Source organism: Tachyglossus aculeatus, chromosome 8 (genome assembly GCF_015852505.1).
Source record: "Tachyglossus aculeatus isolate mTacAcu1 chromosome 8, mTacAcu1.pri, whole genome shotgun sequence".
NCBI lineage: Eukaryota > Metazoa > Chordata > Mammalia > Monotremata > Tachyglossidae > Tachyglossus > Tachyglossus aculeatus.
Window position 1 is genome coordinate 35,385,704 of NC_052073.1, and position 22,481 is coordinate 35,408,184.

The following is a 22,481-nucleotide window of genomic DNA, read 5'->3' on the forward strand; positions in this document are numbered from 1 at the left end:
AACACCCACAACCACGAACACAGCACCACAATCACACGCGCGCGCGCGCGCGCCCCCACAGCCACATCCGGTCACAACACCACACACACACGCGCGCTCGCGCCCCGCCCGCACGCGCGCACGCGCGCACGCGCACGCCCCTCCCCCAGCGGGCGGGGGGGAGGGGAGGGGGCGTGCGTGATTGACAGGTGGCGGGCGCGGATAAAAGGGCGGGGATCGGGGGTCCGCTCCCTCCCCCCCAGGGCGTCTACACCGCTGCCGTCCACACCGCACCCCGAGACCACCACCATCGCCCAGGTAACCCCCGCCGCCCCGCGGATTTATAATAATCAATCAATCGTATTTATTGAGCGCTTACTATGTGCAGAGCACTGTACTAAGCGCTTGAATAATAATGACATGTATTAAGCGCTTACTACTACTAATAAGAAATAATAATGGCATTTCTAAAGCGCTTACTACGTGCCAAGCACTGTACTAAGCGCTGGGGAGGTTACAAGGTGACCAGGTTGTCCCCCGGGGGGGCTCCCGGTCTTCGTGTGTTGCCGACTTGGACTTCCCAAACGCTTAGTACAGTGCTCTGCACACAGTAAGCGCTCAATAAATGCGATTGATGGATTGATTGATTCATCCCCATTTTCCAGATGGGGTCACTGAGGACCAGAGAATAATAACCAATAATCAATCAATCGTATTTATTGAGCGCTGACTGTGTGCAGAGCACTGTACTAAGCGCTAATTATGGCATTTATAATAATAATAATGGTAGCATTGATTAAACTCTTACTATGTGCAAAGCACTGTTCTAAGCGCTGGGGAGGTTACAAGGTGACCACGTTGTCCCCTGGGAGGCTCCCAGTCTTCATCCCCATTTTCCAGATGGGGTCACTGAGGCCCAGAGAATAATAACAGTAATAATAATGATGACATTTATAATAATAGTGATAATAATGATCGCATTTATTAAGCGCTTACTATGTGCGAAGCACTGTTCTAAGCGCCGGGGAGGTTACAAGGTGATCAGGTTGTCCCATGGTGGGGGTTCACAGTCTTCATCCCCATTTTCCAGAGGGGGTCACTGAGGCCCAGAGAATAATAACAATAATAATAACGATGGCATTTATAATAATAATAATAATAATGATAGCATTTATTAAGCGCTTACTATGTGCGAAGCACTGTTCTAAGCGCCGGGGAGGTTACAAGGTGATCAGGTTGTCCCATGGGGGGGGGGGGGTTCACAGTCTTCATCCCCATTTTCCAGATGAGGCCACTGAGGCCCCGAGAAGTGAAGTGACTCGCCCAGAGTCACCCAGCTGACAAGCGGCGGAGCCGGGATTCGAACCCACGACCTCGGACTCCCAAGCCCGGGCTCCTTCCCCTGAGCCACGCCGAAGCGCCTCGCCCAAAGTCACCCAGCTGACAGTTGGTGGGGGCGGGATTGGAACCCAGGACCTCCGACTCCAAAGCCCGGGATCTTCGCAGCGCTTAGAACAGTGCTTTGCACATAGTAAGTGCTTAATAAATGCTATTATTATTATTATTATTAATTTCCACCGAGCCACTCCACGTGCAAAGCACTGTTGTGAGCGATTTCCATCCCCGCATCCGGCCGGCAGTGCTTATTGAGCGCCGCGCGCGCGCGGGGCACTGTACTGAGCGCCCCGGGGGAGTCCAATAGATCCCCGTTCTCTCCATCGCCCCGCTGGGCGCGGAGCACTGTGCTGAGCGCTGGGGACGGATGTAGTTTGTTTTGTCCCCCCGCTGTTGGGTCGGGACCGTCTCTAGCTGTTGCCAACTTGGACTTCCCAAGCGCTCAGTACAGTGCCCTGCACCCAAGGAGCGCTCAATAAATACGACTGAACGAATGAATGCCGTCGGGCACCCGATATTCCCCGGCGCCCACCGTGTGCGGAGCGCTGTAAGCTCCGCCATCGCTGCCCTGGAGGAGTTCACAGTCTGTCGCTCGAGCGGGGCTATTTATTGAGCGCCTACCGGGGGCAGGGCGCTGGACTGAGCGCGCGGGAGCGTCCGATAGGGAGCGGAGCTTACTACGGGCACAGCGCTGTACTGAGCGCTCAGCGGAGCGCGAGGAGGCAGGCGAGGAAAGAAACGGCAGCTAGAAGAAAGCATCTATCACGCCTGGTATTTGCTGAGCGCCTACCGTGGGCGGACCGTCTCTATATGTTGCCGACTTGGACTTCCCGAGCGCTTAGTACAGTGCTCTGCACACAGGAAGCGCTCAAGGAATACGATTGAATGAATGACTAAGCGCCCGGGGGCGTCCACGACGGGAACACGTCCTTTCCCCCGGAGCGTTTAATACAGTGCTTGGCACGTAGTAAGCGCTCGTGTAACTGGATGGATGGTTGGATGGATGGATTCTGGCTCCGGGGGGCAAGTCCAAGTGGGCTGTTTTGGGGGGATTTTTTCCCGGCGGGTGAACGGATGGGAAAACGGGGGGACAAACGGGAAAACGGACGGGAAAACGGGAGAAGCAGACCAGAGGGGGGAAGGTGGAGGGGAGAATTTTCAAGGGCCACACACGCCTTTTTGCCGTTTTAAGGAGTCAGAAAGTGGGGGGTGAGTGGGGGGGGAGAGGCAGAGACAGAGAGAGACGGGGGTGGAAAGAGACAGAGAGACAGAGACAGGGAGAGATGGAGAGACAGAGAGGGAGACAGAGATAGAAAGAGATGGAGAGACAGAGAGGGAGAGAGAGAGACAGAGATAGAAAGAGATGGAGAGAGACAGAGATAGAAAGAGATGGAGAGAGAGACAGAGATAGAAAGAGATGGAGAGGTAGAAAGAGATGGAGAGAGAGAGACAGAGATAGAAAGAGACGGAGAGAGAGAGACAGAGAGAGGCAGAGATAGAAAGAGACAGAGAGAGACAGATAGAAAGAGACGGAGAGACAGAGAGAAACAGAGCTAGAAAGAGATGGAGAGACAGAGATAGAGACGGAGAGACAGAGATAGAGACGGAGAGACAGAGAGAGAAACAGAGATAGAAAGAGATGGAGAGACAGAGAGAGAAAGAGAGATAGAGACGGAGAGACAGAGAGAGACAGAGATAGAGACGGAGAGACAGAGAGAGAGACAGAGAGAGAAAGAGACGGAGAGACAGAGAGAGAAAGAGACAGCGAGAGAAACAGAGATAGAAAGAGACGGAGAGACCGAGAGAGAAACAGAGTTAGAAAGAGACGGAGAGACCGAGAGAGAAACAGAGATAGAAAGTGACTTGGAGAGAAACAGAGATACAGAGAAAGCGACCGAGAGAGAAACAGAGATAGAGAGACAGAAAGAGACAGAGAGAAACAGAGAGAGAGAGACAGAGAAACAGAGATAGACAGAGAGAGACAGAGAGAAAGAGATAGCAAGAGAGACAGAGAGAAACAAATAGAGACAAAAAGAGAGAGACAGAGAGAGAAACAGAGATAGAGAGAAAGAGACAGAGAGAGAAACAGAAAGACAAAGACAGAGAGAAACAGATAGGGATAGAGAGAGAGAGACAGAGAGACAGAAAGAGAGAGATGGAAACAGACAGAGAGAAACAGACAGAGAGAAACAGAGACAGAGAAACAGAAATAGAGAGAAAGAGACCAAAAGAAACAGAGAGAAACAGAGATAAAGAGAAAGAAACAGAGACAGAGATAGAGACAGAAACAGAGAGAGGCAGAGAAAGGGAAAGAGACAGGTAGAAACAGAGTGCTTTGCACATAGTAAGCGCTTAATAAATGTCATCATTATAGAGAGAAAGAGAGAAAAAGAGAGAAGCAGAGAAAGGGAAAGAGACAGAAAGAAACAGAGTAAGAGGCAGAGAAAGAGACAAAGAAAGAGACAGGGAGAAAGATAGAGAGAGAAAGAAACAGAGAGAGGAAGAAACACAGGTAGACACGGAGGGACAAAGAAATAGTCAGAGACAGAGAGAGAATGAAAGAGACAGAAGAAGACAGAGACGGAGGAAGAAACAGACAGAGAGATATAGACAGAGAAATAGAGATAGAGAGAAAGAGATAGAAGGAGAAAGAGACAGAGGGAGACAGAGAAAGAGAGACAGAGAGAGAACCCAGAGGAGGAGGGAAGAAGGGCAAAGGAATGTTTTCCAGATGGGGGGGAATCCATGGGTTCTTCCCAGGCGGCGGGATTCCCCACGGACGGAGACGCTTGAAAGCTCCCGAAAACTCGATTCTGCTTCTCGGAGGAGGCGGCGGTGACCTTCTTTCGTCCAAAACATCTCCTGGGCCTGGACAGGTACGTTGAGAAGCCCTCCTTCCCTCCCTCCCTCCGCAGCCCCCCAAATTCCTCCCATCAAGCAGCAGAACGTGCGGCCTTTTCGGATTCCCTATCGTCACCATCCACGGTATTTATTGAGCGCTTCCTGTGGCAGAGCACTGTACTGAACGCTCGGGCATGGGAGAGACGGGCCTGGCTTTGACCGCCATGTTTTCCTCTCCCCTTCGGCGTCTTTCCCGGGTTTTCATTCCCGTCTCCCCCTTCTCCTCGTCTTCCCATCTATTTCGGGCGATGCTCCGAGAATTGGGACGAAGGCCCCGGCGGGAAAATCGACGTGGATCGGGGGAGTCTAGTTCACTCCGGGAGGATCCCGGCTTCTGGGAGGCCGGAGCTTTGGAGGCCGCTCTCTGCGCCCCGGTTGAAGCGCGTCGTGGGATTTGTTCCGCGCCTACTGTGTGCCGAGCACTGTCCTAAGCGCTGGGAAAAGTACGGATCTTATCAGACGCAAATTCCCGTCCCTCCTGTCTAAGGAAGAGGGAGAACGGGGATTGAATCCCCATTTTACAGAGGAGGAAACTGAGGCCCAGAGACGTGAAGTAACAATAGGTGACAATAATTAATAATTATTAGAGACGTGAAATGACTTAATATGTGACAATAATTAATAATTATTGTTATCGCATTGGTTAAGCGCTAACAGTGCTTTGCACATAGTAAGCGCTTAATCAGTGCCATTATTATTATGTGTCCAGGCACTGTACTAATCGCCGGGGTCCGGCTAGACACAGTGTCTGTCCCACGTGGGGCTCACAGTCTAAATCGAAGGGAGGATGGGGATTTCATCTCCACTTTATGAAAGAGGAAACTGAGGCATGGAGAAGTGACTAATGATAATAATAATAATTGCAATATTTCATCATTCATTCAGTCGTATTGAGCGCTTACTGTGTGCAGAGCACTGTAGAGGAAACTGAGGCACGAAGAAGTGACTAATGATAACAATTGCAATATTTGATAATATTGATATCAATATCAAATATTATCATATCCATATTATCAATATCAAAAATAATATTTGATAATCGTATTTATTGAGCACTTACTGTGTGCTGAGCACTGTACTAAGCGCTTGGGAAGTACAAAATAGTGGCACCTGGTAGCAGACGTGTGGCAGTGGCAGGATTAGAACCCAGGTCCTCTGCTTCCAAGCCCAGGCTCTAGCCACTGCACCATACTGCTTCTCAATACTACTACTAATAATATTTAAGTGCTTACTATGCGACAGGCGCTGTACTAGACGCTGAGGTGGATACAAGCAAATCGGGTTGGACACAATCCCTGTCCCCCGTGGGGCTCACACTCTTAATCCCCGTTTTCTAATAATAATAATAATAATAATGGCGTTTGTTAAGCGCTTACTATGTGCCAAGCACTGTTCTAAGCGCTGGGGAGGTTACAAGGTGATCAGGTTGTCCCATGGGGGACTCACAGTCTTCATCCCCATTTTCCAGATGAGGGAACTGAGGCCCAGAGAAGTGAAGGGACTCGCCCAAAGTCACCCAGCTGACAAGGGGCGGAGCCGGGATTTGAACCCATGACCTGTGGCTCCAAAGACCGGGTTCTTTCCACGGAGCCACGAGGGAACTGAGGCCCAGAGAAGGGAAGTGACTTACCCAAGGTCACACGGCAGACAAGTGGTGGGGCCGGGATTAGAATAACTGGCATTTGTTGAGCGCTTACAATGTACAATGTTAAGCCCTTAGTACAGTGCTCTGCACACAGTAAGCGCTCAATAAATACGATTGATTGGTAGAGAGTAAACTCCTCTAGACCGTCAGCTTGTTAATAATAATGATGATGGCATTTATTAAGCGCTTACTATGGGCAAAGCACTGTTCTAAGCGCTGGGGAGGTTACAAGGTGATCAGGTTGTCCCACAGGGAGCTCACAGTCTTCATCCCCATTTTACAGATGAGGGAACTGAGGCACAGAGAAGTGAAGTGACTTGCCCAAAGTCACCCAGCTGACAAGTGGCGGAGCGGGGATTTGAACCCATGACCTCTGACTCCAAAGCCCGGGCTCTTTCCACTGAGCCACGCTGCTTCTCTGGGCAGGGAATGTGTCTGCGATTCGTCGTGGGTTCGAATCCCAGCTCCGCCACTTGTCAGCTGGGTGACCTTGGGCGAGTCACTTTGCTTCTCTGGGCCTCAGTTTCCTCATCTGTCAAATGGGGATGGAGACTGTGAGCCCCACGGGGGACAACCTGATCATCTTGCATCTCCCCCAGCGCTTAGAACAGTGCTTGGCACATAGTAAGCGCTTAACAAATACCATCATTATTATTATTGTTATTTTTCACTGTGCCTCAGTTCCCTTATTCTGGAAAATGGGGATGAAGACCGGGAGCCCCACGAGGGACAACCTGATCACCTTGTATCTCCCCCAGCGCTTAGAACAGTGCTTGGCACATAGTAAGCGCTTAACAAATACCATCATTATTAGTATTATTATGGGTTGGAATCCCAGCTCCGCCACTTGTCAGCTGGGTGACCTTGGGCGAGTCACTTGGCTTCTCTGGGCCTCAGTTTCCTCATCTGTCAAACGGGGATGAAGACCGGGAGCCCCACGGGGGACAACCTGATCACCTTGTCTCTCCCCCAGCGCTTAGACCAGTGCTTGGCACATAGTAAGCGCTTAATAAATGCCATTATTATTATTATTATTATTATTGTTATTTTTCACTGTGCCTCAGTTTCCTCATCTGTCAAATGGGGATGGAGACCGAGAGCCGCACAGGGGACAACCTGATCACCTGTCTCTCCCCCAGTGCTTAGACCAGTGCTTGGCACATCGTAAGCGCTTAACAAATACCATCATTATTAGTATTATTATGGGTTGGAATCCCAAGCTGTGTGACCTTGGGTGAGCCACTTCGCTTCTCTGGGCCTCAGTTTCCTCATCTGTCAAACGGGGATGGAGACCGGGAGCCCCACAGGGGACAACCCGATCACCTTGTCTCTCCCCTAGCGCTTAGAACAGTGCTTGGCACATAGTAAGAGCTTAACAAATACCATCATTATTAGCATTATTATGGGTTGGAATCCCAAGCTGTGTGACCTTGGGAGAGCCACTTCGCTTCTCTGGGCCTCAGTTTCCTCATCTGTCAAATGGGGATGGAGACCGGGAGCCTCACAGGGGACAACCTGATCACCTTGTCTCTCCCCCAGTGCTTGGCACATCGTAAGCACTTAACAAATACCATCATTATTAGTATTATTATGGGTTGGAATCCCAAGCTGTGTGACCTTGGGCGAGTCACTTCGCTTCTCTGGGCCTCAGTTTCCTCATCTGTCAAACGGGGATGGAGACTGTGAGCCCCACGGGGGACAACCCGATCACCTTGTCTCTCCCCCAGCGCTTAGAACAGTGCTTGGCACATCGTAAGCGCTTAACAAATACCATCATTATTAGTATTATTATGGGTTGGAATCCCAAGCTGTGTGATCTTGGGCCAGTCACTTCGCTTCTCCGGGCCTCAGTTTCCTCATCTGTCAAACGGGGATGGAGACCGGGAGCCGCACGGGGAACAACCTGATCACCTTGTCTCTTCCCCAGCGCTTAGACCAGTGCTTGGCACATAGTAAGCGCTTAATAAATGCCATTATTATTATTATTATTATTGTTATTTTTCACTGTGCCTCAGTTTCCTCATCTGTCAAATGGGGATGGAGACCGAGAGCCGCACAGGGGACAACCTGATCACCTTGTCTCTCCCCCAGCGCTTAGACCAGTGCTTGGCACATCATAAGCGCTTAACAAATACCATCATTATTAGTATTATAATGGGTTGGAATCCCAAGCTGTGTGACCTTGGGCCAGTCACTTCACTTCTCTGGGCCTCAGTTTCCACATCTGTCAAATGGGGATGGAGACTGGGAGCCGCACGGGGGACAACCCGATCACCTTGTCTCTCCCCCAGCGCTTAGACCAGTGCTTGGCACATACTAAGCGCTTAACAAATACCATCATTATTAGTATTAGTATGGGTTGGAATCCCGAGCTGTGTGACCTTGGGCGAGCCACTTTGCTTCTCCGGGCCTCAGTTTCCTCATCCGTCAAATGGGGATGGAGACTGAGCCCCACGGGGGACAACCCGATCACCTTGTCTCTCCCCCAGCGCTTAGAACAGTGCTTCGCACATCGTAAGCGCTTAACAAATACCATCATTATTAGTATTATTATGGGTTGGAACCCCAAGCTGTGTGACCTTGGGTGAGCCACTTCGCTTCTCCGGGCCTCAGTTTCCTCATCTGTCAAATGGGGATGGAGACCGGGAGCCGCACGGGGGACAGCCTGATCACCTTGTCTCTCCCGCAGCGCTTAGACCAGTGCTTGGCACATAGTAAGCGCTCCACAAATACCATCATCCTGATGACATAATTCTCCAAAAAGAGACGGAGGCGCCGCCTTAACGCTCCCACCGCCTCCCCGTCGATTGGGGTTCCAACCCATAATAATACTAATAATGATGGTATTTGTTAAGCGCTTACTATGTGCCAAGCACTGTTCTAAGCGCTGGGGGAGAGACAAGGTGATCGGATTGTCCCCCGTGGGGCTCCATCCCCATTTGACAGATGGGGAAACTGAGGCACAGTGAAAAATAATAATAATAATGGCATTTATTAAGCGCTTACTATGTGCCAAGCACTGTTCTAAGCGCTGGGGGAGAGACAGGGTGATCGGGTTGTCCCCCGTGGGGCTCCCGGTCTTCATCCCCATTTGGCAGATGAGGAAACTGAGGCACAGTGAAAAATAATAATAATAATGGCATTTATGAAGCGCTTACTATGTGCCAAACACTGTTCTAAGCGCTGGGGGAGAGACAGGGTGATCGGGTTGTCCCCCGTGGGGCTCCCGGTCTTCGTCCCCATTTGGCAGATGAGGAAACCGAGGCACAGTGAAAAATAATAATAATAATGGCATTTATGAAGCGCTTACTATGTGCCAAACACTGTTCTAAGCGCTGGGGGAGAGACAGGGTGATCGGGTTGTCCCCCGTGGGGCTCCCGGTCTTCGTCCCCATTTGACAGATGAGGAAACCGAGGCACAGTGAAAAAAAATAATAATAATGGCATTTATGAAGCGCTTACTATGTGCCAAACACTGTTCTAAGCGCTGGGGGAGAGACAAGGTGATCAGGTTGTCCCCCGTGGGGCTCCCGGTCTCCATCCCCATTTGACAGGTGAGGAAACTGAGGCCCAGAGAAGCCAAGTGACTCACCCAAGGTCACACAGCTTGGGATTCCAACCCATAATAATGCTAATAATGATGGTATTCGTTGAGCGCTCTCCCGAGCGCAGAGCCCTGGACCGGGCCGATCGCGTTCAGCCCCCGGTCCTCATCGAGGCCTGCTTTGTGGAGGGAGCTGTTTAGCCGCCCGTGGGCGTTCAGCTGGCACTCACTCGGCCTTCGTCCTTCACCCCCAAAGATGACGGCACGTCGACCGTGAAAACGCGCCCACAGATCTGTGAGGGGGTGGAAGGAAAGGTTAATTGGATATTTGCAGGCCACCTCTCACCCGCACGCACACCAGGCCGCTTCCCGGAACGATCCCTCCCTTCCTCCTGAACTTCCCCTGCCCGTCTCCCTCTTCCCGAGCGCTCAGTACAGTGCCCAGCGCCCGCTAAAGACGACTGAACAACCGCCGTCTCATCTCTCGCCCTCCCATGTTGTCTTCCCCCCGTTCTTCCGTCTCTCCCGGAGGCTTTGACCCCACAATCCTGAGACTGATGGTGCTTGTGAAGCACTTACTATGTACTAAGTGCCGCGGGAGATACAAGGTGATCAGGTTGTCCCCCGTGGGGCTCCCGGTCTTCACCCCCATTTTCCAGATGAGGGAACTGAGGCCCGGAGCATCATAATAATGATGGCATTTGTTAGGCTGTGAGCCCACTGTTGGGTAGGGACCGTCTCTATACGTTGCCAATTTGTACTTCCCAAGCGCTTAGTACAGTGCTCTGCACATAGTAAGCGCTCAATAAATACGAATGATGATGATGATGATGTCACCATCTTGTACTTCCCAAGCGCTTAGTACAGTGCTCTGCACACAGGAAGCGCTCAATAAATACGATTGAGGATAATAATGATGGCATTTGTTAAGCTGTGAGCCCACTGTTGGGTAGGGACCGTCTCTATATGTTGCCAATTTGTACTTCCCAAGCGCTTAGTACAGTGCTCTGCACACAGTAAGCGCTCAATAAATACGATTGATGATGATATGTTGCCATCTTGTACTTCCCAAGCGCTTAGTACAGTGCTCTGCACACAGGAAGCGCTCAATAAATACGATTGAGGATAATAATGATGGCATTTGTTAAGCTGTGAGCCCACTGTTGGGTAGGGACCGTCTCTAGATGTTGCCATCTTGTACTTCCCAAGCGCTTAGTACAGTGCTCTGCACACAGTAAGCGCTCAATAAATACGATTGATGATGATGATATGTTGCCATCTTGTACTTCCCAAGCGCTTAGTACAGTGCTCTGCACACAGTAAGCACTCAATAAATACGATTGATGATGATGATATGTTGCCATCTTGTACTTCCCAAGCGCTTAGTACAGTGCTCTGCACATAGTAAGCGCTCAATAAATACGATTGATGATGATATGTTGCCATCTTGTACTTCCCAAGCGCTTAGTACAGTGCTCTGCACACAGGAAGCGCTCAATAAATATGATTGATGATAATAATGATGGCATTTGTTAAGCTGTGAGCCCACTGTTGGATAGGGACCGTCTCTAGATGTTGCCATCTTGTCCTTCCCAAGCGCTCTGCACACAGGAAGCGCTCAATAAATATGATTGATTGATTGATTAATAGTTTACTATGTGCCAAGCACTGTTCTAAGCGCCGGGGGGGATACAAGGTGATCGGGTTGTCCCCCGTGGGGCTCACGGTCTTCATCCCCGTTTTCCAGATGAGGGAACTGAGGCCCAGAGAATAATAAAAATGATGGCATTTGTTAAGCGCTTACTATGTGCCAAGCACTTGCACGTAGTAAGCGCTTAATAAATGCCATTATTATTATGTGAGCCCCCCGTGGGACAACCTGATCACCTCGTAACCTCCCCAGCGCTTAGAACAGGGCTTGGCACATAGTAAGCGCTTAATAAATGCTATTATTATTATTATTATTATTCTCTGGGCCTCAGTTACCTCACCTGTCAAATGGGGATGAATGTGAGCCCCCCGTGGGACAACCCGATCACCTTGTAACCTCCCCAGTGCTTAGAACAGTGCTTGGCACATAGTAAGCGCTTAATAAATGCCATCATTATTATTATTATTCTTCTCTGGGCCTCAGTTCCCTCACCTGTCAAATGGGGATGAATGTGAGCCCCCCGTGGGCCAACCTGATCACCTTGTAACCTCCCCGGCGCTCAGAACAGTGCTTGGCACATAGTAAGCGCTTCATAAATGCCGTCGTCATTATTATCAATCAATCAATCGTATTTATTGAGCGCTTCTTGTGTGCAGAGCACTGTACTAAGCGCTTAGGAAGTCCAACTTGGCAACATCTAGAGACCGTCCCTACCCAACAGCGGGCTCGCAGCCTAAAATATTATCGTTATTATAATTTTATGAGCTCCCTCTGGAAAGGAGGATTAGGAACGAGCCGGCTTTTCCCCAATTCCCGGCCCGCTCCATCAGCGAATCTCATCCCACTTGTGCGTGGGAGAGTTTGGCGGAGAGGGCCCTCAACGGCCGGCGGCATTCCGGGGGGAATAATTCACCTGTTTTTAATGAATCCCATCTTTCCCGCTCGGCTAAATAACCCGTCACCTCTCCGCTGACCTCTCCGCCTCTCACTTCTCCGGCCAAGCCGGCGGGCCTCGGGTGGCCTCTCGGAGGGCGACTCCTGATTTGTTTTTTAATTTTGTCCCGATTAAACGGGATAAAATGGGAGGAGGACAGAGGGGTGGAAAAGGGGGGGTCTCCGCTCCAATTTTTCCCTCATCATAATAGCGATGAGAAGGGCGGAAGGGCGGTGCGGCCTAGTGGGCCCGGGCGTCAAGAGGACTGGGCTCTCATCCCGGCTCCGCTGAGTGACCTTGGGCCGGTCACTTCCCTTCATTTTACTTCTATGTATTTACTGTTCTGTTTATTTTGTTGATGATAAATAATAATAATAATGGCATTTATTATGGGCCCGGATTTATTGCTCTATTCATTTTACTTGTACGTATTTACTGTTCTGTTTATTTTGTTGATGATAAATAATAATAATAATGGCATTTATTATGGGCCCAGATTTATTGCTCTATTCATTTTACTTGTACGTATTTACTGTTCTATTTATTTTGTTAATGATGAATAGCACTTAGTACAGTGCTCTGCGCACAGTAAGCGCTCAATAAATACGATTGATGATGATGATGATTTATTGTGGGCCCAGATTTATTGCTTGATTCATTTTACTTGTGCATATTTACTATTCTATTTATTTTGTTGATAAGTAATAATAATAATGGCATTTATTATGGGCCCAGATTTATTGCTCTATTCATTTTACTTCTACGGATTTACTATTCTGTTTATTTTGTTAATGATAAATAATAATAATAATAATGGCACTTATTATGGGCCCGGATTTATTGCTCTATTCATTTTACTTCTACGTATTTACTGTTCTATTTATTTTGTTAATGATAAATAATAATAATAATGGCATTTATTATGGGCCCAGATTTATTGCTCTATTCATTTTACTTCTACGTATTTACTGTTCTGTTTATTTTGTTGTGATAAATAATAATAATAATGGCATTTATTATGGGCCCAGATTTATTGCTCTATTCATTTTACTTCTACATATTTACTATTCTATTTATTTTGTTAATGATAAATAATGATAATAATGGCATTTATTATGGGCCCAGATTTATTGCTCTATTCATTTTACTTGTACATATTTACTATTCTGTTTATTTTGTTAATGCTAAATAATAACAATAATGGCATTTATTATGGGCCCAGATTTATTGCTCTATTCATTTTACTTCTACGGATTTACTGTTCTGTTTATTTTGTTAATGATAAATAATAACAATAATGGCATTTATTATGGGCCCAGATTTATTGCTCTTTTCATTTTACTTGTATGTATTTACTGTTCTATTTATTGTGTTGATGATAAATAATAATAATAATGGCATTTATAATAATGGCAATCCCCGCTCCGCCAATTGTCAGCTGTGTGACTTTGGGCAAGTCACTTCACTTCTCTGGGCCTCAGTTCCCTCATCTGTAAAATGGGGATTAAAACTGTGAGCCCCGCCACCGTGGGACAACCTGATCACCTTGTAACCTCCCCAGCGCTTAGAACAGTGCTTTGCACATAGTAAGCGCTGAACAAATACCATCATCATCATCATTTGGAGTCAGACGTCATGGGTTCAAATCCCGGCTCCGCCAATTGTCAGCTGTGTGTCTTTGGGCAAGTCACTTCACTTCTCGGGCCTCGGTTACCTCATCTGTAAAATGGGGATTCATTCGTTTCATTCAATCGTATTTATTGAGGGCTTACTGTGTGCAGAGCACTGGACTAAGCGCTTGGGAAGTCCAAGTTGGCAACATGTAGAGACGGTCCCTACCCAACAGCAGGCTCACAGTCTAGATGGGGGAGACAGACGACAAAACAAAACATATTAACAAATACCAACATTATTATTATTATTCTCTGGGCCTCGGTTACCTCATCTGTAAAACGGGGATGAAGACTGGGAGCCCCCCGTGGGACAACCCGATCGCCTTGTAACCTCCCCAGCGCTTAGAACAGTGATTGGCACATAGTAAGTGCTTAACGAATACGAACATTATTATTATTATTATTCTCTGGGCCTCGGTTACCTCATCTGTAAAATGGGGATGAAGACTGGGAGCCCCCCGTGGGACAACCCAATTGCCTTGTAACCTCCCCAGCGCTTAGAACAGTGCTTTGCACATAGTAAGCGCTTAATAAATGCCGTCATTACTATTATTATTCTCTGGGCCTCGGTTCCCTCATCTGTAAAACGGGGATGAAGACTGGGAGCCCCCCGTGGGACAACCCGATTGCCTTGTATCCTCCCCAGCACTTAGAACAGTGATTGGCACATAGTAAGCGCTTAACAAATACCAACATTCTTATTATTATTCTCTGGGCCTCGGTTACCTCATCTGTAAAACGGGGATGAAGACTGGGAGCCCCCCGTGGGACAACCCGATCGCCCTGTAGCCTCCCCAGCGCTTAGAACAGTGCTTTGCACGTAGTAAGCGCTTAATAAGTGCCGCCATTATTATTATTATTCTCTGGGCCTCGGTTCCCTCATCTGTAAAACGGGGATGAAGACTGGGAGCCCCGCGTGGGACAACCTGATCACCTTGTAACCTCCCCAGCGCTTAGAACAGTGCTTGGCACATAGTAAGCGCTTAACAAATACCAACATTATTATTATTATTATTCTCTGGGCCTCAGTTACCTCATCTGTAAAAGGGGGATGAAGACTGGGAGCCCCACGTGGGACAACGCGATCGCCTTGTCACCTCCCCAGAGCTTAGAACAGTGCTTGGCACGTAGTAAGCGCTTCATAAATGCCATCATCATCATCACAGAGTAAGCGCTTACCAGATGCCCTTGTGTGTCTGTCTCTCCTCAATGTGTCTCTGTCGGGCAGACGGTGCGACCACCCATGGAGTGGCACTTGTTGTTCCTGGCCTTGCCCCTGTGGCTGGGCGCGCTCTCCTCGGCCTCAGCACAGTGCTCCTCTCAGTGCTCGCGCTGCTCCGACCGGACCCAGGGCCTGCCGGAGCCCCTCGACCCGCTGGTAGGTGTCCTGGGGGTCTTGGGGGGTCGGGGGCGGGTTTGGAGGAAGGGGCGTTGGGGTGGAGGGGAGGTTGGAATGAGGGGAACGCGGCCCGTGGAGGGAGATGGAAGAGTGGAGAGAGAAGGAGACAGAAGTGGAGAGAGAGAATGAGACGCAGGAGCAGAGATAAAGAGCAAGAGGCAGAAAGAGAAGGAGAGAGAACAGTGGAGAGAGAGAATGAGACAAAGAAGCAGAGATCAAGAGAGAACAAGAGACAGAAGCAGAAAGAGAAGGAGAGAGAAGAGCGGAGAGAGAGATGAGGCACAGAAGCAGAGATAAAGAGAGAACAAGAGACAGAAAGAGAAGGAGAGAGAAGAGCGGAGAGAGAGAATGAGACACAGAAGCAGAGATAAAGAGAGAACAAGAGACAGAAGCAGAAAGAGACGGAGAGAGAAGAGCAGAGGGAGAGATGAGGCACAGAAGCAGAGATCGAGACAGAAGCAGAAAGAGGAGCAGAGAGAGAGACGAGGCACAGAAGCAGAGATTAAGAGAGAGCAAGAGACAGAAGCAGAAAGAGAAGGAGAGGGATGAGGCACAGGAGCAGAGCTAGAGAGAGAACAAGAAGCAGAAAGAGAAGGAGAGAGAAGAGCAGAGAGAGAGAGGAGGCACAGAAGCAGAGATCAAGAGACAGAGGCAGAAAGAGAAGGAGAGAGAGGAGCGGAGAGAGAGAAGGAGACACAGAAGCAGAGATCAAGAGAGAACAAGAGACAGAAGCAGAAAGGGAAGGAGAGAGAGGAGCGGAGAGAGAGATGAGGCACAGAAGCAGAGATCAAGAGAGAACAAGAGAAAGAAGCAGAAAGAGAAAGAGAGAGAGGAGCAGAGAGAGAGAATGAGGCACAGAAGCAGAGATCAAGAGAGAACAAGAGGCAGAAGCAGAAAGAGAAGGAGAGAGAGGAGCGGGGAGAGAGAAGGAGACACAGAAGCAGAGATCGAGAGAACAAGAGACAGAATCAGAAAGAGAAGGAGAGAGAGGAGCTGAGAAAGAGAATGAGATACAGAAGCAGAGATATAGAACAAGAGACAGAAGCAGAAAGAGAAGGAGAGAGAGAAGAGCAGAGAGAGATGAGGCACAGAAGCAGAGATAAAGAGAGAACAAGAGACAGAAAGAGAAGGAGAGAGAAGAGCAGAGAAAGATGAGGCACAGAAGCAGAGATAAAGAGAGAACAAGAGACAGAAGCAGAAAGAGGAGGAGAGAGAGGAGCAGAGAGAGAGAATGAGACACAGAAGCAGAGATCAAGAGAGAACAAGAGACAGAAGCAGAAAGAGGAGAGAGAAGAGTGGAGAGAGAGAATGAGACACAGAAGCAGAGATAAAGAGAGAACAAGAGACAGAAGCAGAAAGAGAAGGAGAGAGAAGAGCGGAGAGAATGAGACACAGAAGAAGAGATAGAGAGAATAAGAGACAGAAGCAGAAAGAGAAGGAGAGAGAAGAGCGGAGAGAGAGATGAGGCACAGAAGAAGAGATAGAGAGAAGAAGAGACAGAAGCAGAAAGAGAAGGAGAGAGAGGAGCGGGGAGAGAGAAGGAGACAGAAGCAAAGATCAAGAGAGAACAAGAGACAGATGCAGAAAGAGAAGGAGAGGGAAGCGGAGAGAGAGAATGAGACACAGAAGCAGAGATAAAGAGAGAACAAGAGGCAGACGCAGAAAGAGAAGGAGAGAGAAGAGCAGAGAGATGAGGCACAGAAGCAGAGATCAAGAGAGAACAAGAGACAGAAGCAGAAAGAATAGGAAAGAGAGGAGTGGAGAGAGAGAATGAGACAGAAGCTGAAAGAAAGAGAATGAGACAGAGAGAATGAGAGACAGAAGCAGAGAATAAGAAAAGCAGAGAATGAGAGACAGAAGCAGAGAGAACGGGAGACAGTTGGAGATAAAGAGAACAAGGACAGAACAAGACAGAAGCAGAGAGAGAATGAGACAGCAGAGAGAATGAGAGAACGAGAGACAGAAAGAGAATGAGACAGAAGCAGAAAGAATGAGAGACAGAAGCAGAGAATGAGACACAGAAGCAGAGATAGAGAGAATGAGAGACAGAAGCAGAGAAAACGAAACAGATGCAGAGAGAATGACAGAGCAGAGAAAGAATGACAGAAGCAGAGAGAATGAGAGAACGAGACAGAAGCAGAGAGACAGAAGCAGAGAGAGAATGAATCAAAAACAGAGAGATTGAGAGACAGACCAGAGAGAATGAGAGCCAGAAGCAGAGAGAACGAGACAGAGTCAGAGATGAAGAGAGAACGAGGACAGAAAGAATGAAAGACAGAAGCAGAGAGAGAATGACAGAGCAGAGAGAAGGAGAGAATGAGAGACAGAAAGAGAATGATACAGAAGCTGAAAGACAATGAGAGACAGAAAGAGAATGAGAAACAGAATGAGACAGAAGCAGAGATAGAGAGAGAATGAGAGACAGAGCAGAGAGAAAGAGCAAATGAGAGAAGCAGAGATAGAGTGAGACAGAAGGGGGAGAGAGAATGAGAGAAAGAGAAGCAGAGATAGAGAGAGCAAGAGAGAAGGAGAAAGAATGAGAAACGGAAGCAGGGAGAAAGAGAGGAGAGAAGGAACTAAGAGAAAGAATGAGACAAAGAAAGAAGAGGAGGAGCGGAGAGAGAATGAGAGACATATTAGAAAGAAAGAGAACATGAGACAGAATCAGAGAGAGAGTGAGACAGAAGCAGAGAAAGCAGGAGAGACAGAAGAGGAGAGAGAGAAGGAGAGACAGAAGCAGAGAGAAAAAACAAGAGGGAAGGGGGGAGAGTGAGAGACAAGCAGAGAGAGAATGAGACAGAAGCAGAGATAAAGAGAAAGAATGAGACAGAGAGAACGAGAGAGAAGCAGCGGAAGAGATAATGAGAGACAGAAGGGGAGCGAGAGAATGAGAGGCAGGAGCAGAGAGAGAATGAGACAGAACAGAGATAAAGAGAGAATGAGAAACAGAAGCAGAAAGAGAGAATGAAAGAGAAGCAGAGAGAAAGAAGCAGAGGAAAAGATAACGAGAGACAGAAGGGGAGAGAGAAAATGAGACAGGAGCCGAGAGAGAATGAGACAGAATAGAGATAGAATGAGAGACATTAGCAGAGAGAGAATGGGACAGAATAGAGATAGAATGAGAGACATTAGCAGAGAGAGAATGAGACAGAGTAGAGATAGAATGAGAGACAGAAGCAGAGAGAAAGAGAGAGAAGCGGAGGGAGAGTCAGAAGCAGAGGAAGAGTTTACGAGGGACAGAAGGGGAGAGAGAGAATGAGAGACAGAAGTAGGAGAAGTAAATACGATTGACTGATTGAGAAAGAACGAGAGAAAGGAAAAAGAGAGAATGAGAAAGCGTCCAGCGCTCAATAAAACCTATTATGGTTTGATTCAACTCTCCCAAGCGCTCAGTCTGGTGGTCTGCCCACAGTAGGCGCTCAGTAGACGCCCTCGGTGGATCATCATCATCATCAGCAGCAATCGTATTTATTGAGCGCTTACTATGTGCAGAGCACTGTACTAAGCGCTTGGGAAGTACAAATTGGCAACACCTAGAGACAGTCCCTACCCAGACCCTCCCGCCCGCCGGCGGGCCGTCTCTTTCCGGTTTGGCGCAGATCTGCACGCTGGAGTGCGAGGCGTCCCCGATGTCCGGCAGGGAGTGGGGGAGATGCCGGCTGATCCTGTCCCCCCTGGGCGCCCTCCTCGGCCCCCGGAGCCCCAGCCGGCCGGAGCCGCCCGCCGGGGACCCCGAAGAGGAGCCCCGGGCCCGGCGGGGAGGCCTCGGCCTAGTAGGCCCGGCCCGAGGCCCGCGGGAGGACGAGGACCGGCGGGCTCCGGCCGGGGCCTACGGGGCCGGCGGGGGCCGGAAGGCCGAGGGGAAGAGGTACGGGGGCTTCCTGCGCAGGTACCCCAAGAGCAGCCCGCCCGGGGGGGACGGGCCCCACAAGCGCTACGGGGGCTTCATGAGGAGGGTCCGCCCCAAGCTCAGGTGGGACAACCAGAAGCGTTACGGCGCCGTCCGGCCGCGCCCCTACAAGCTGGTGGCCCGGGGGGAGGGGGTGGACCTGTAGGACGCCCCCCCAACAAAAAAAAAGGCGGGAAGGAGGAGGAATGGAGACACCCCCTCGCGCCCCAGACCGGCCCACCTGGGCGCCCCCCCCGCCCCCGCTTCGCCCTCGCCCCGTCCACGAGACGCCAAGTTCACCTCCGGCGCCCCGGCCGCGGGACTCGGTTTCTCCTCCTCCGGTGCCCTGCCCGCCCGACTCGGATTCGGTCCCGGCGCCCACCGGACACAGGACACGCGATGCCCCGGCTCAGATCCAACTCTGCTGCCCACGGGCCACGTGGCTCCGATTCACTTCTGGTGCCCACCCCACGGCCTTTCCGCCCAACTCAGACTCACTTCCGATGCCCGGTCTACAGGACTCAGAGTCGCTTCTGGTACCCACGCGATGCCCTGGCTCAGATTCACTTCTGTTGCCCACGGGCCACTTGACTCCAGTTCACTTCTGGTGCCCACCCCATGGCCTTTCTGCCCAACTCCGATTCACGTCCGGTGCCCAGCAGACCCGTGACTCAGATTCACTTCCAGTGCCCACCCGATGCCCAGTCTGTAGGACTCAGATTCACTTCCAATACCCCGGCTCAGATTCACTTCAGTTGCCCACCGGCCACCTGGCTCCAATTCACTTCTAGTGTCCACCCCACGGCCTTTCCACCCAACTCAGATCCGCGTCCGGTGCCCAGCAGACCCGTGACTCAGATTCACTTCCAGTGCCCACCCGATGCCCAGTCTATAGGACCCAGAGTCACTTCTGGTGCCCACCCGATGCCCAGTCTATAGGACCCAGAGTCACTTCTGGTGCCCACCTGATGCCCCGGCTCAGATTCACTTCTGTTGCCCACGGGCCACTTGACTCCAGTTCACTTCTGGTGCCCACCCCATGGCCTTTCTGCCCAACTCCGATCCACGTCCGGTGCCCAGCAGACCCGTGACTCAGATTCACTTCCAATGCCCACCCGATGCCCAGTCTATAGGACTCAGATTCACTTCCGATGCCCTGGCTCAGATTCACTTCAGTTGCCCACCGGCCACTTGGCTCCAATTCATTTGTGGTGCCCACCCCACAGCCTTTCCGCCCAACTCCGATTCACGTCCGGTGCCCAGCAGACCCATGACTCAGACTCACTTCCAGTGCCCACCCAGTGCCCAGTCTATAGGACTCAGATTCACTTCCGATGCCCTGGCTCAGATTCACTTCAGTTGCCCACGGGCCACTTGACTCCAATTCACTTCTGGTGCCCACCCCACGGCCTTCCCGCCCAACTCCGATCCGCGTCCGGTGCCCAGCAGACCCGTGACCCAGATTCACTTCCAGTGCCCACCCGATGCCCAGTCTATAGGACTCAGATTCACTTCCAGTGCCCACCCACTGCCCCGGCTCGATGACTCAGACTCACGCCCGGTGCCCGCTAGCCACACGACGCAAACTCACTTGGCGCACCCACCCGATGCCCCGTCCGCACGACTCAAATTCACTTCCAGTGCCCACCCGCCGCCGACTCGGATTCTCTTCTGGTGCCCACCAGATACATGACTCACATTCGCTTTCGGTGCCCACCAGACGCGTGATTCATCGACTCCCAGGGCCCACCCGCTCCCCCGGCCGCCCGACTTAAATTCACTTCCCGTGCCCACCCAAATCCCTGTGCCCGTGACCCAAATTCACCTCCGTCGCCCAGCGCCCACCCCCGCAGGCCCAAGAGGAGAGACTAGAGACCAAGACCCCCCGCTTCCCGCCTCCACCACACTCACATTACCCCACAATCAATCAATCAATCAATAAATCGTATTTATTGAGCGCTTACTGTGTGCAGAGCACTGTACTAAGCGCTTGGGAAGTCCAAGTTGGCAACATAAACACCCTCAAAATAACTTGAAACACCCTCATAGCAAGAGGCACTTACTATGCGCTCTTAAAAGGAGCAGCCCGGCCTTGTGGGGCGAGCCCGAGCTTGGCAGTCAGAGGACGTGAGTTCGAATCCCGGCCCCGCCACCCAGCTCCTGGTGACCTTGGGCCGGTCATTTCACTTCTCCGGGCCTCAGTTTTCCCTCCTCCGGAAAACGGGGACGGAGACCGCGAGCCCCACGGGGGACGGGGACCGTGTCCGACCCGATTTGCTTGGATCCACCCCGGCGTTCAGTACAGTGCACATAGTAAGCACTTAAATGCCACAATTATTATTATTATTATTATTATTATTATTATTATTATTATTTCCACTCCGGTCTGATTGGGCTGCGGGGGTCGCGGCTCGCTTCTTTCTGTATCCTCAATTAAAAAAAGGTGATGTTGACGACGAGTGGGTGATTCTTGCCTCTTCTTTCTACTCTCCCCTTTCTCCCGACCGGCCCAAAACGTCGCTCCCGAGAGGATCGAGCGGTGCCACTTTATTGAGCGTCTCCACCGTGCCGAACGCTGTACTGAGCGCTTGGGAGAGTCCAGTACAGCTAGCAGGCCCTAACCTTTGCCCTCAAGGCGCTGCAGTCAACCGTGGGCAGAGCGTCGGACTGAGCGCTTGGGAGAGTACTTTCCAGGCGCTCAGTACAGTGCTCCGCATACAGTAAGCGCTCAATAAATAGGATTGAATGAATGAATGAGAGTCCGATCCAGTTTAGTAGACACGCTCCCTGCCCACGAGGGGTTTACACGGTAGGTTTACGTAGGGTGGGATTCGTCTATCTCTTCTTCTTTCTGGCGTCCGTTAAGCGCTTACTATGTGCCAAGCGCTGTTCTAAGCGCTGGGACGGAGACGAGCTATTCGTTCATTCATTCAATCCTATGAGCTCACCAGCTTTCATTCTTTTAGACTGTGAGCCCACTGTTGGGTAGGGACCGTCTCTACATGCTGCCAACTTGTACTTCCCAAGCGCTTAGTACAGCGCTCTGCACCCAGTAGGCGTTCAATAAATACGATCGATTGATTGATTCTATTTATTCTGACGACTTGACACCCGTCCGCGTGTTTGGCTTTGTTGTCCGTCTCCCCCTTCCAGACCGTGAACCCGTTGTCGGGTAGGGACCGTCTCTAGATGTTGCCATCTTGTACTTCCCAGGCGCTTAGTACAGCGCTCTGCGTACAGTAAGCGCTCAATAAATACGACTGAATGAATGAATTTATTGAGCGCTTACGTTGTTTCAGGTCGGGCCCAGTCCCCGTCCCACGCGGGGCTCACGGTCTCCGTCCCCCTTCTCCGGGTGAGGGAACCGAGGCCCAGAGAGGTGAAGTGACTGGCCCAGGGTCACCCAGCAGATCATCATCATCAATCGTATTTATTGAGCGCTTACTGTGTGCAGAGCACTGGACTAAGCGC

General features: G+C 50.4%; 1 protein-coding gene across 3 annotated transcripts; it reads left to right on the forward strand.

Moving 5' to 3' along the window:
- Positions 1–245: 245 nt before the first annotated feature.
- On the forward strand, positions 246–19,188 carry PDYN (prodynorphin). Of its 3 annotated transcripts, none has more exons than XM_038750479.1 (4): positions 246–297; positions 4,135–4,250; positions 14,951–15,100; positions 18,721–19,188. In XM_038750479.1, the coding sequence occupies exons 3-4, from the start codon at positions 14,966–14,968 to the stop codon at positions 19,174–19,176; spliced, it is 591 nt and encodes a 196-aa protein (XP_038606407.1). In that variant the 5' UTR covers positions 246–297; positions 4,135–4,250; positions 14,951–14,965; the 3' UTR covers positions 19,177–19,188. The 3 variants fall into 3 exon arrangements, with proteins under 3 accessions (XP_038606407.1, XP_038606406.1, XP_038606408.1); XM_038750478.1 differs by lacking the exon at positions 246–297 and adding an exon at positions 1,480–1,510; XM_038750480.1 differs by lacking the exon at positions 246–297 and adding an exon at positions 2,297–2,341.
- The last annotated feature ends 3,293 nt before the right edge of the window (positions 19,189–22,481 follow it).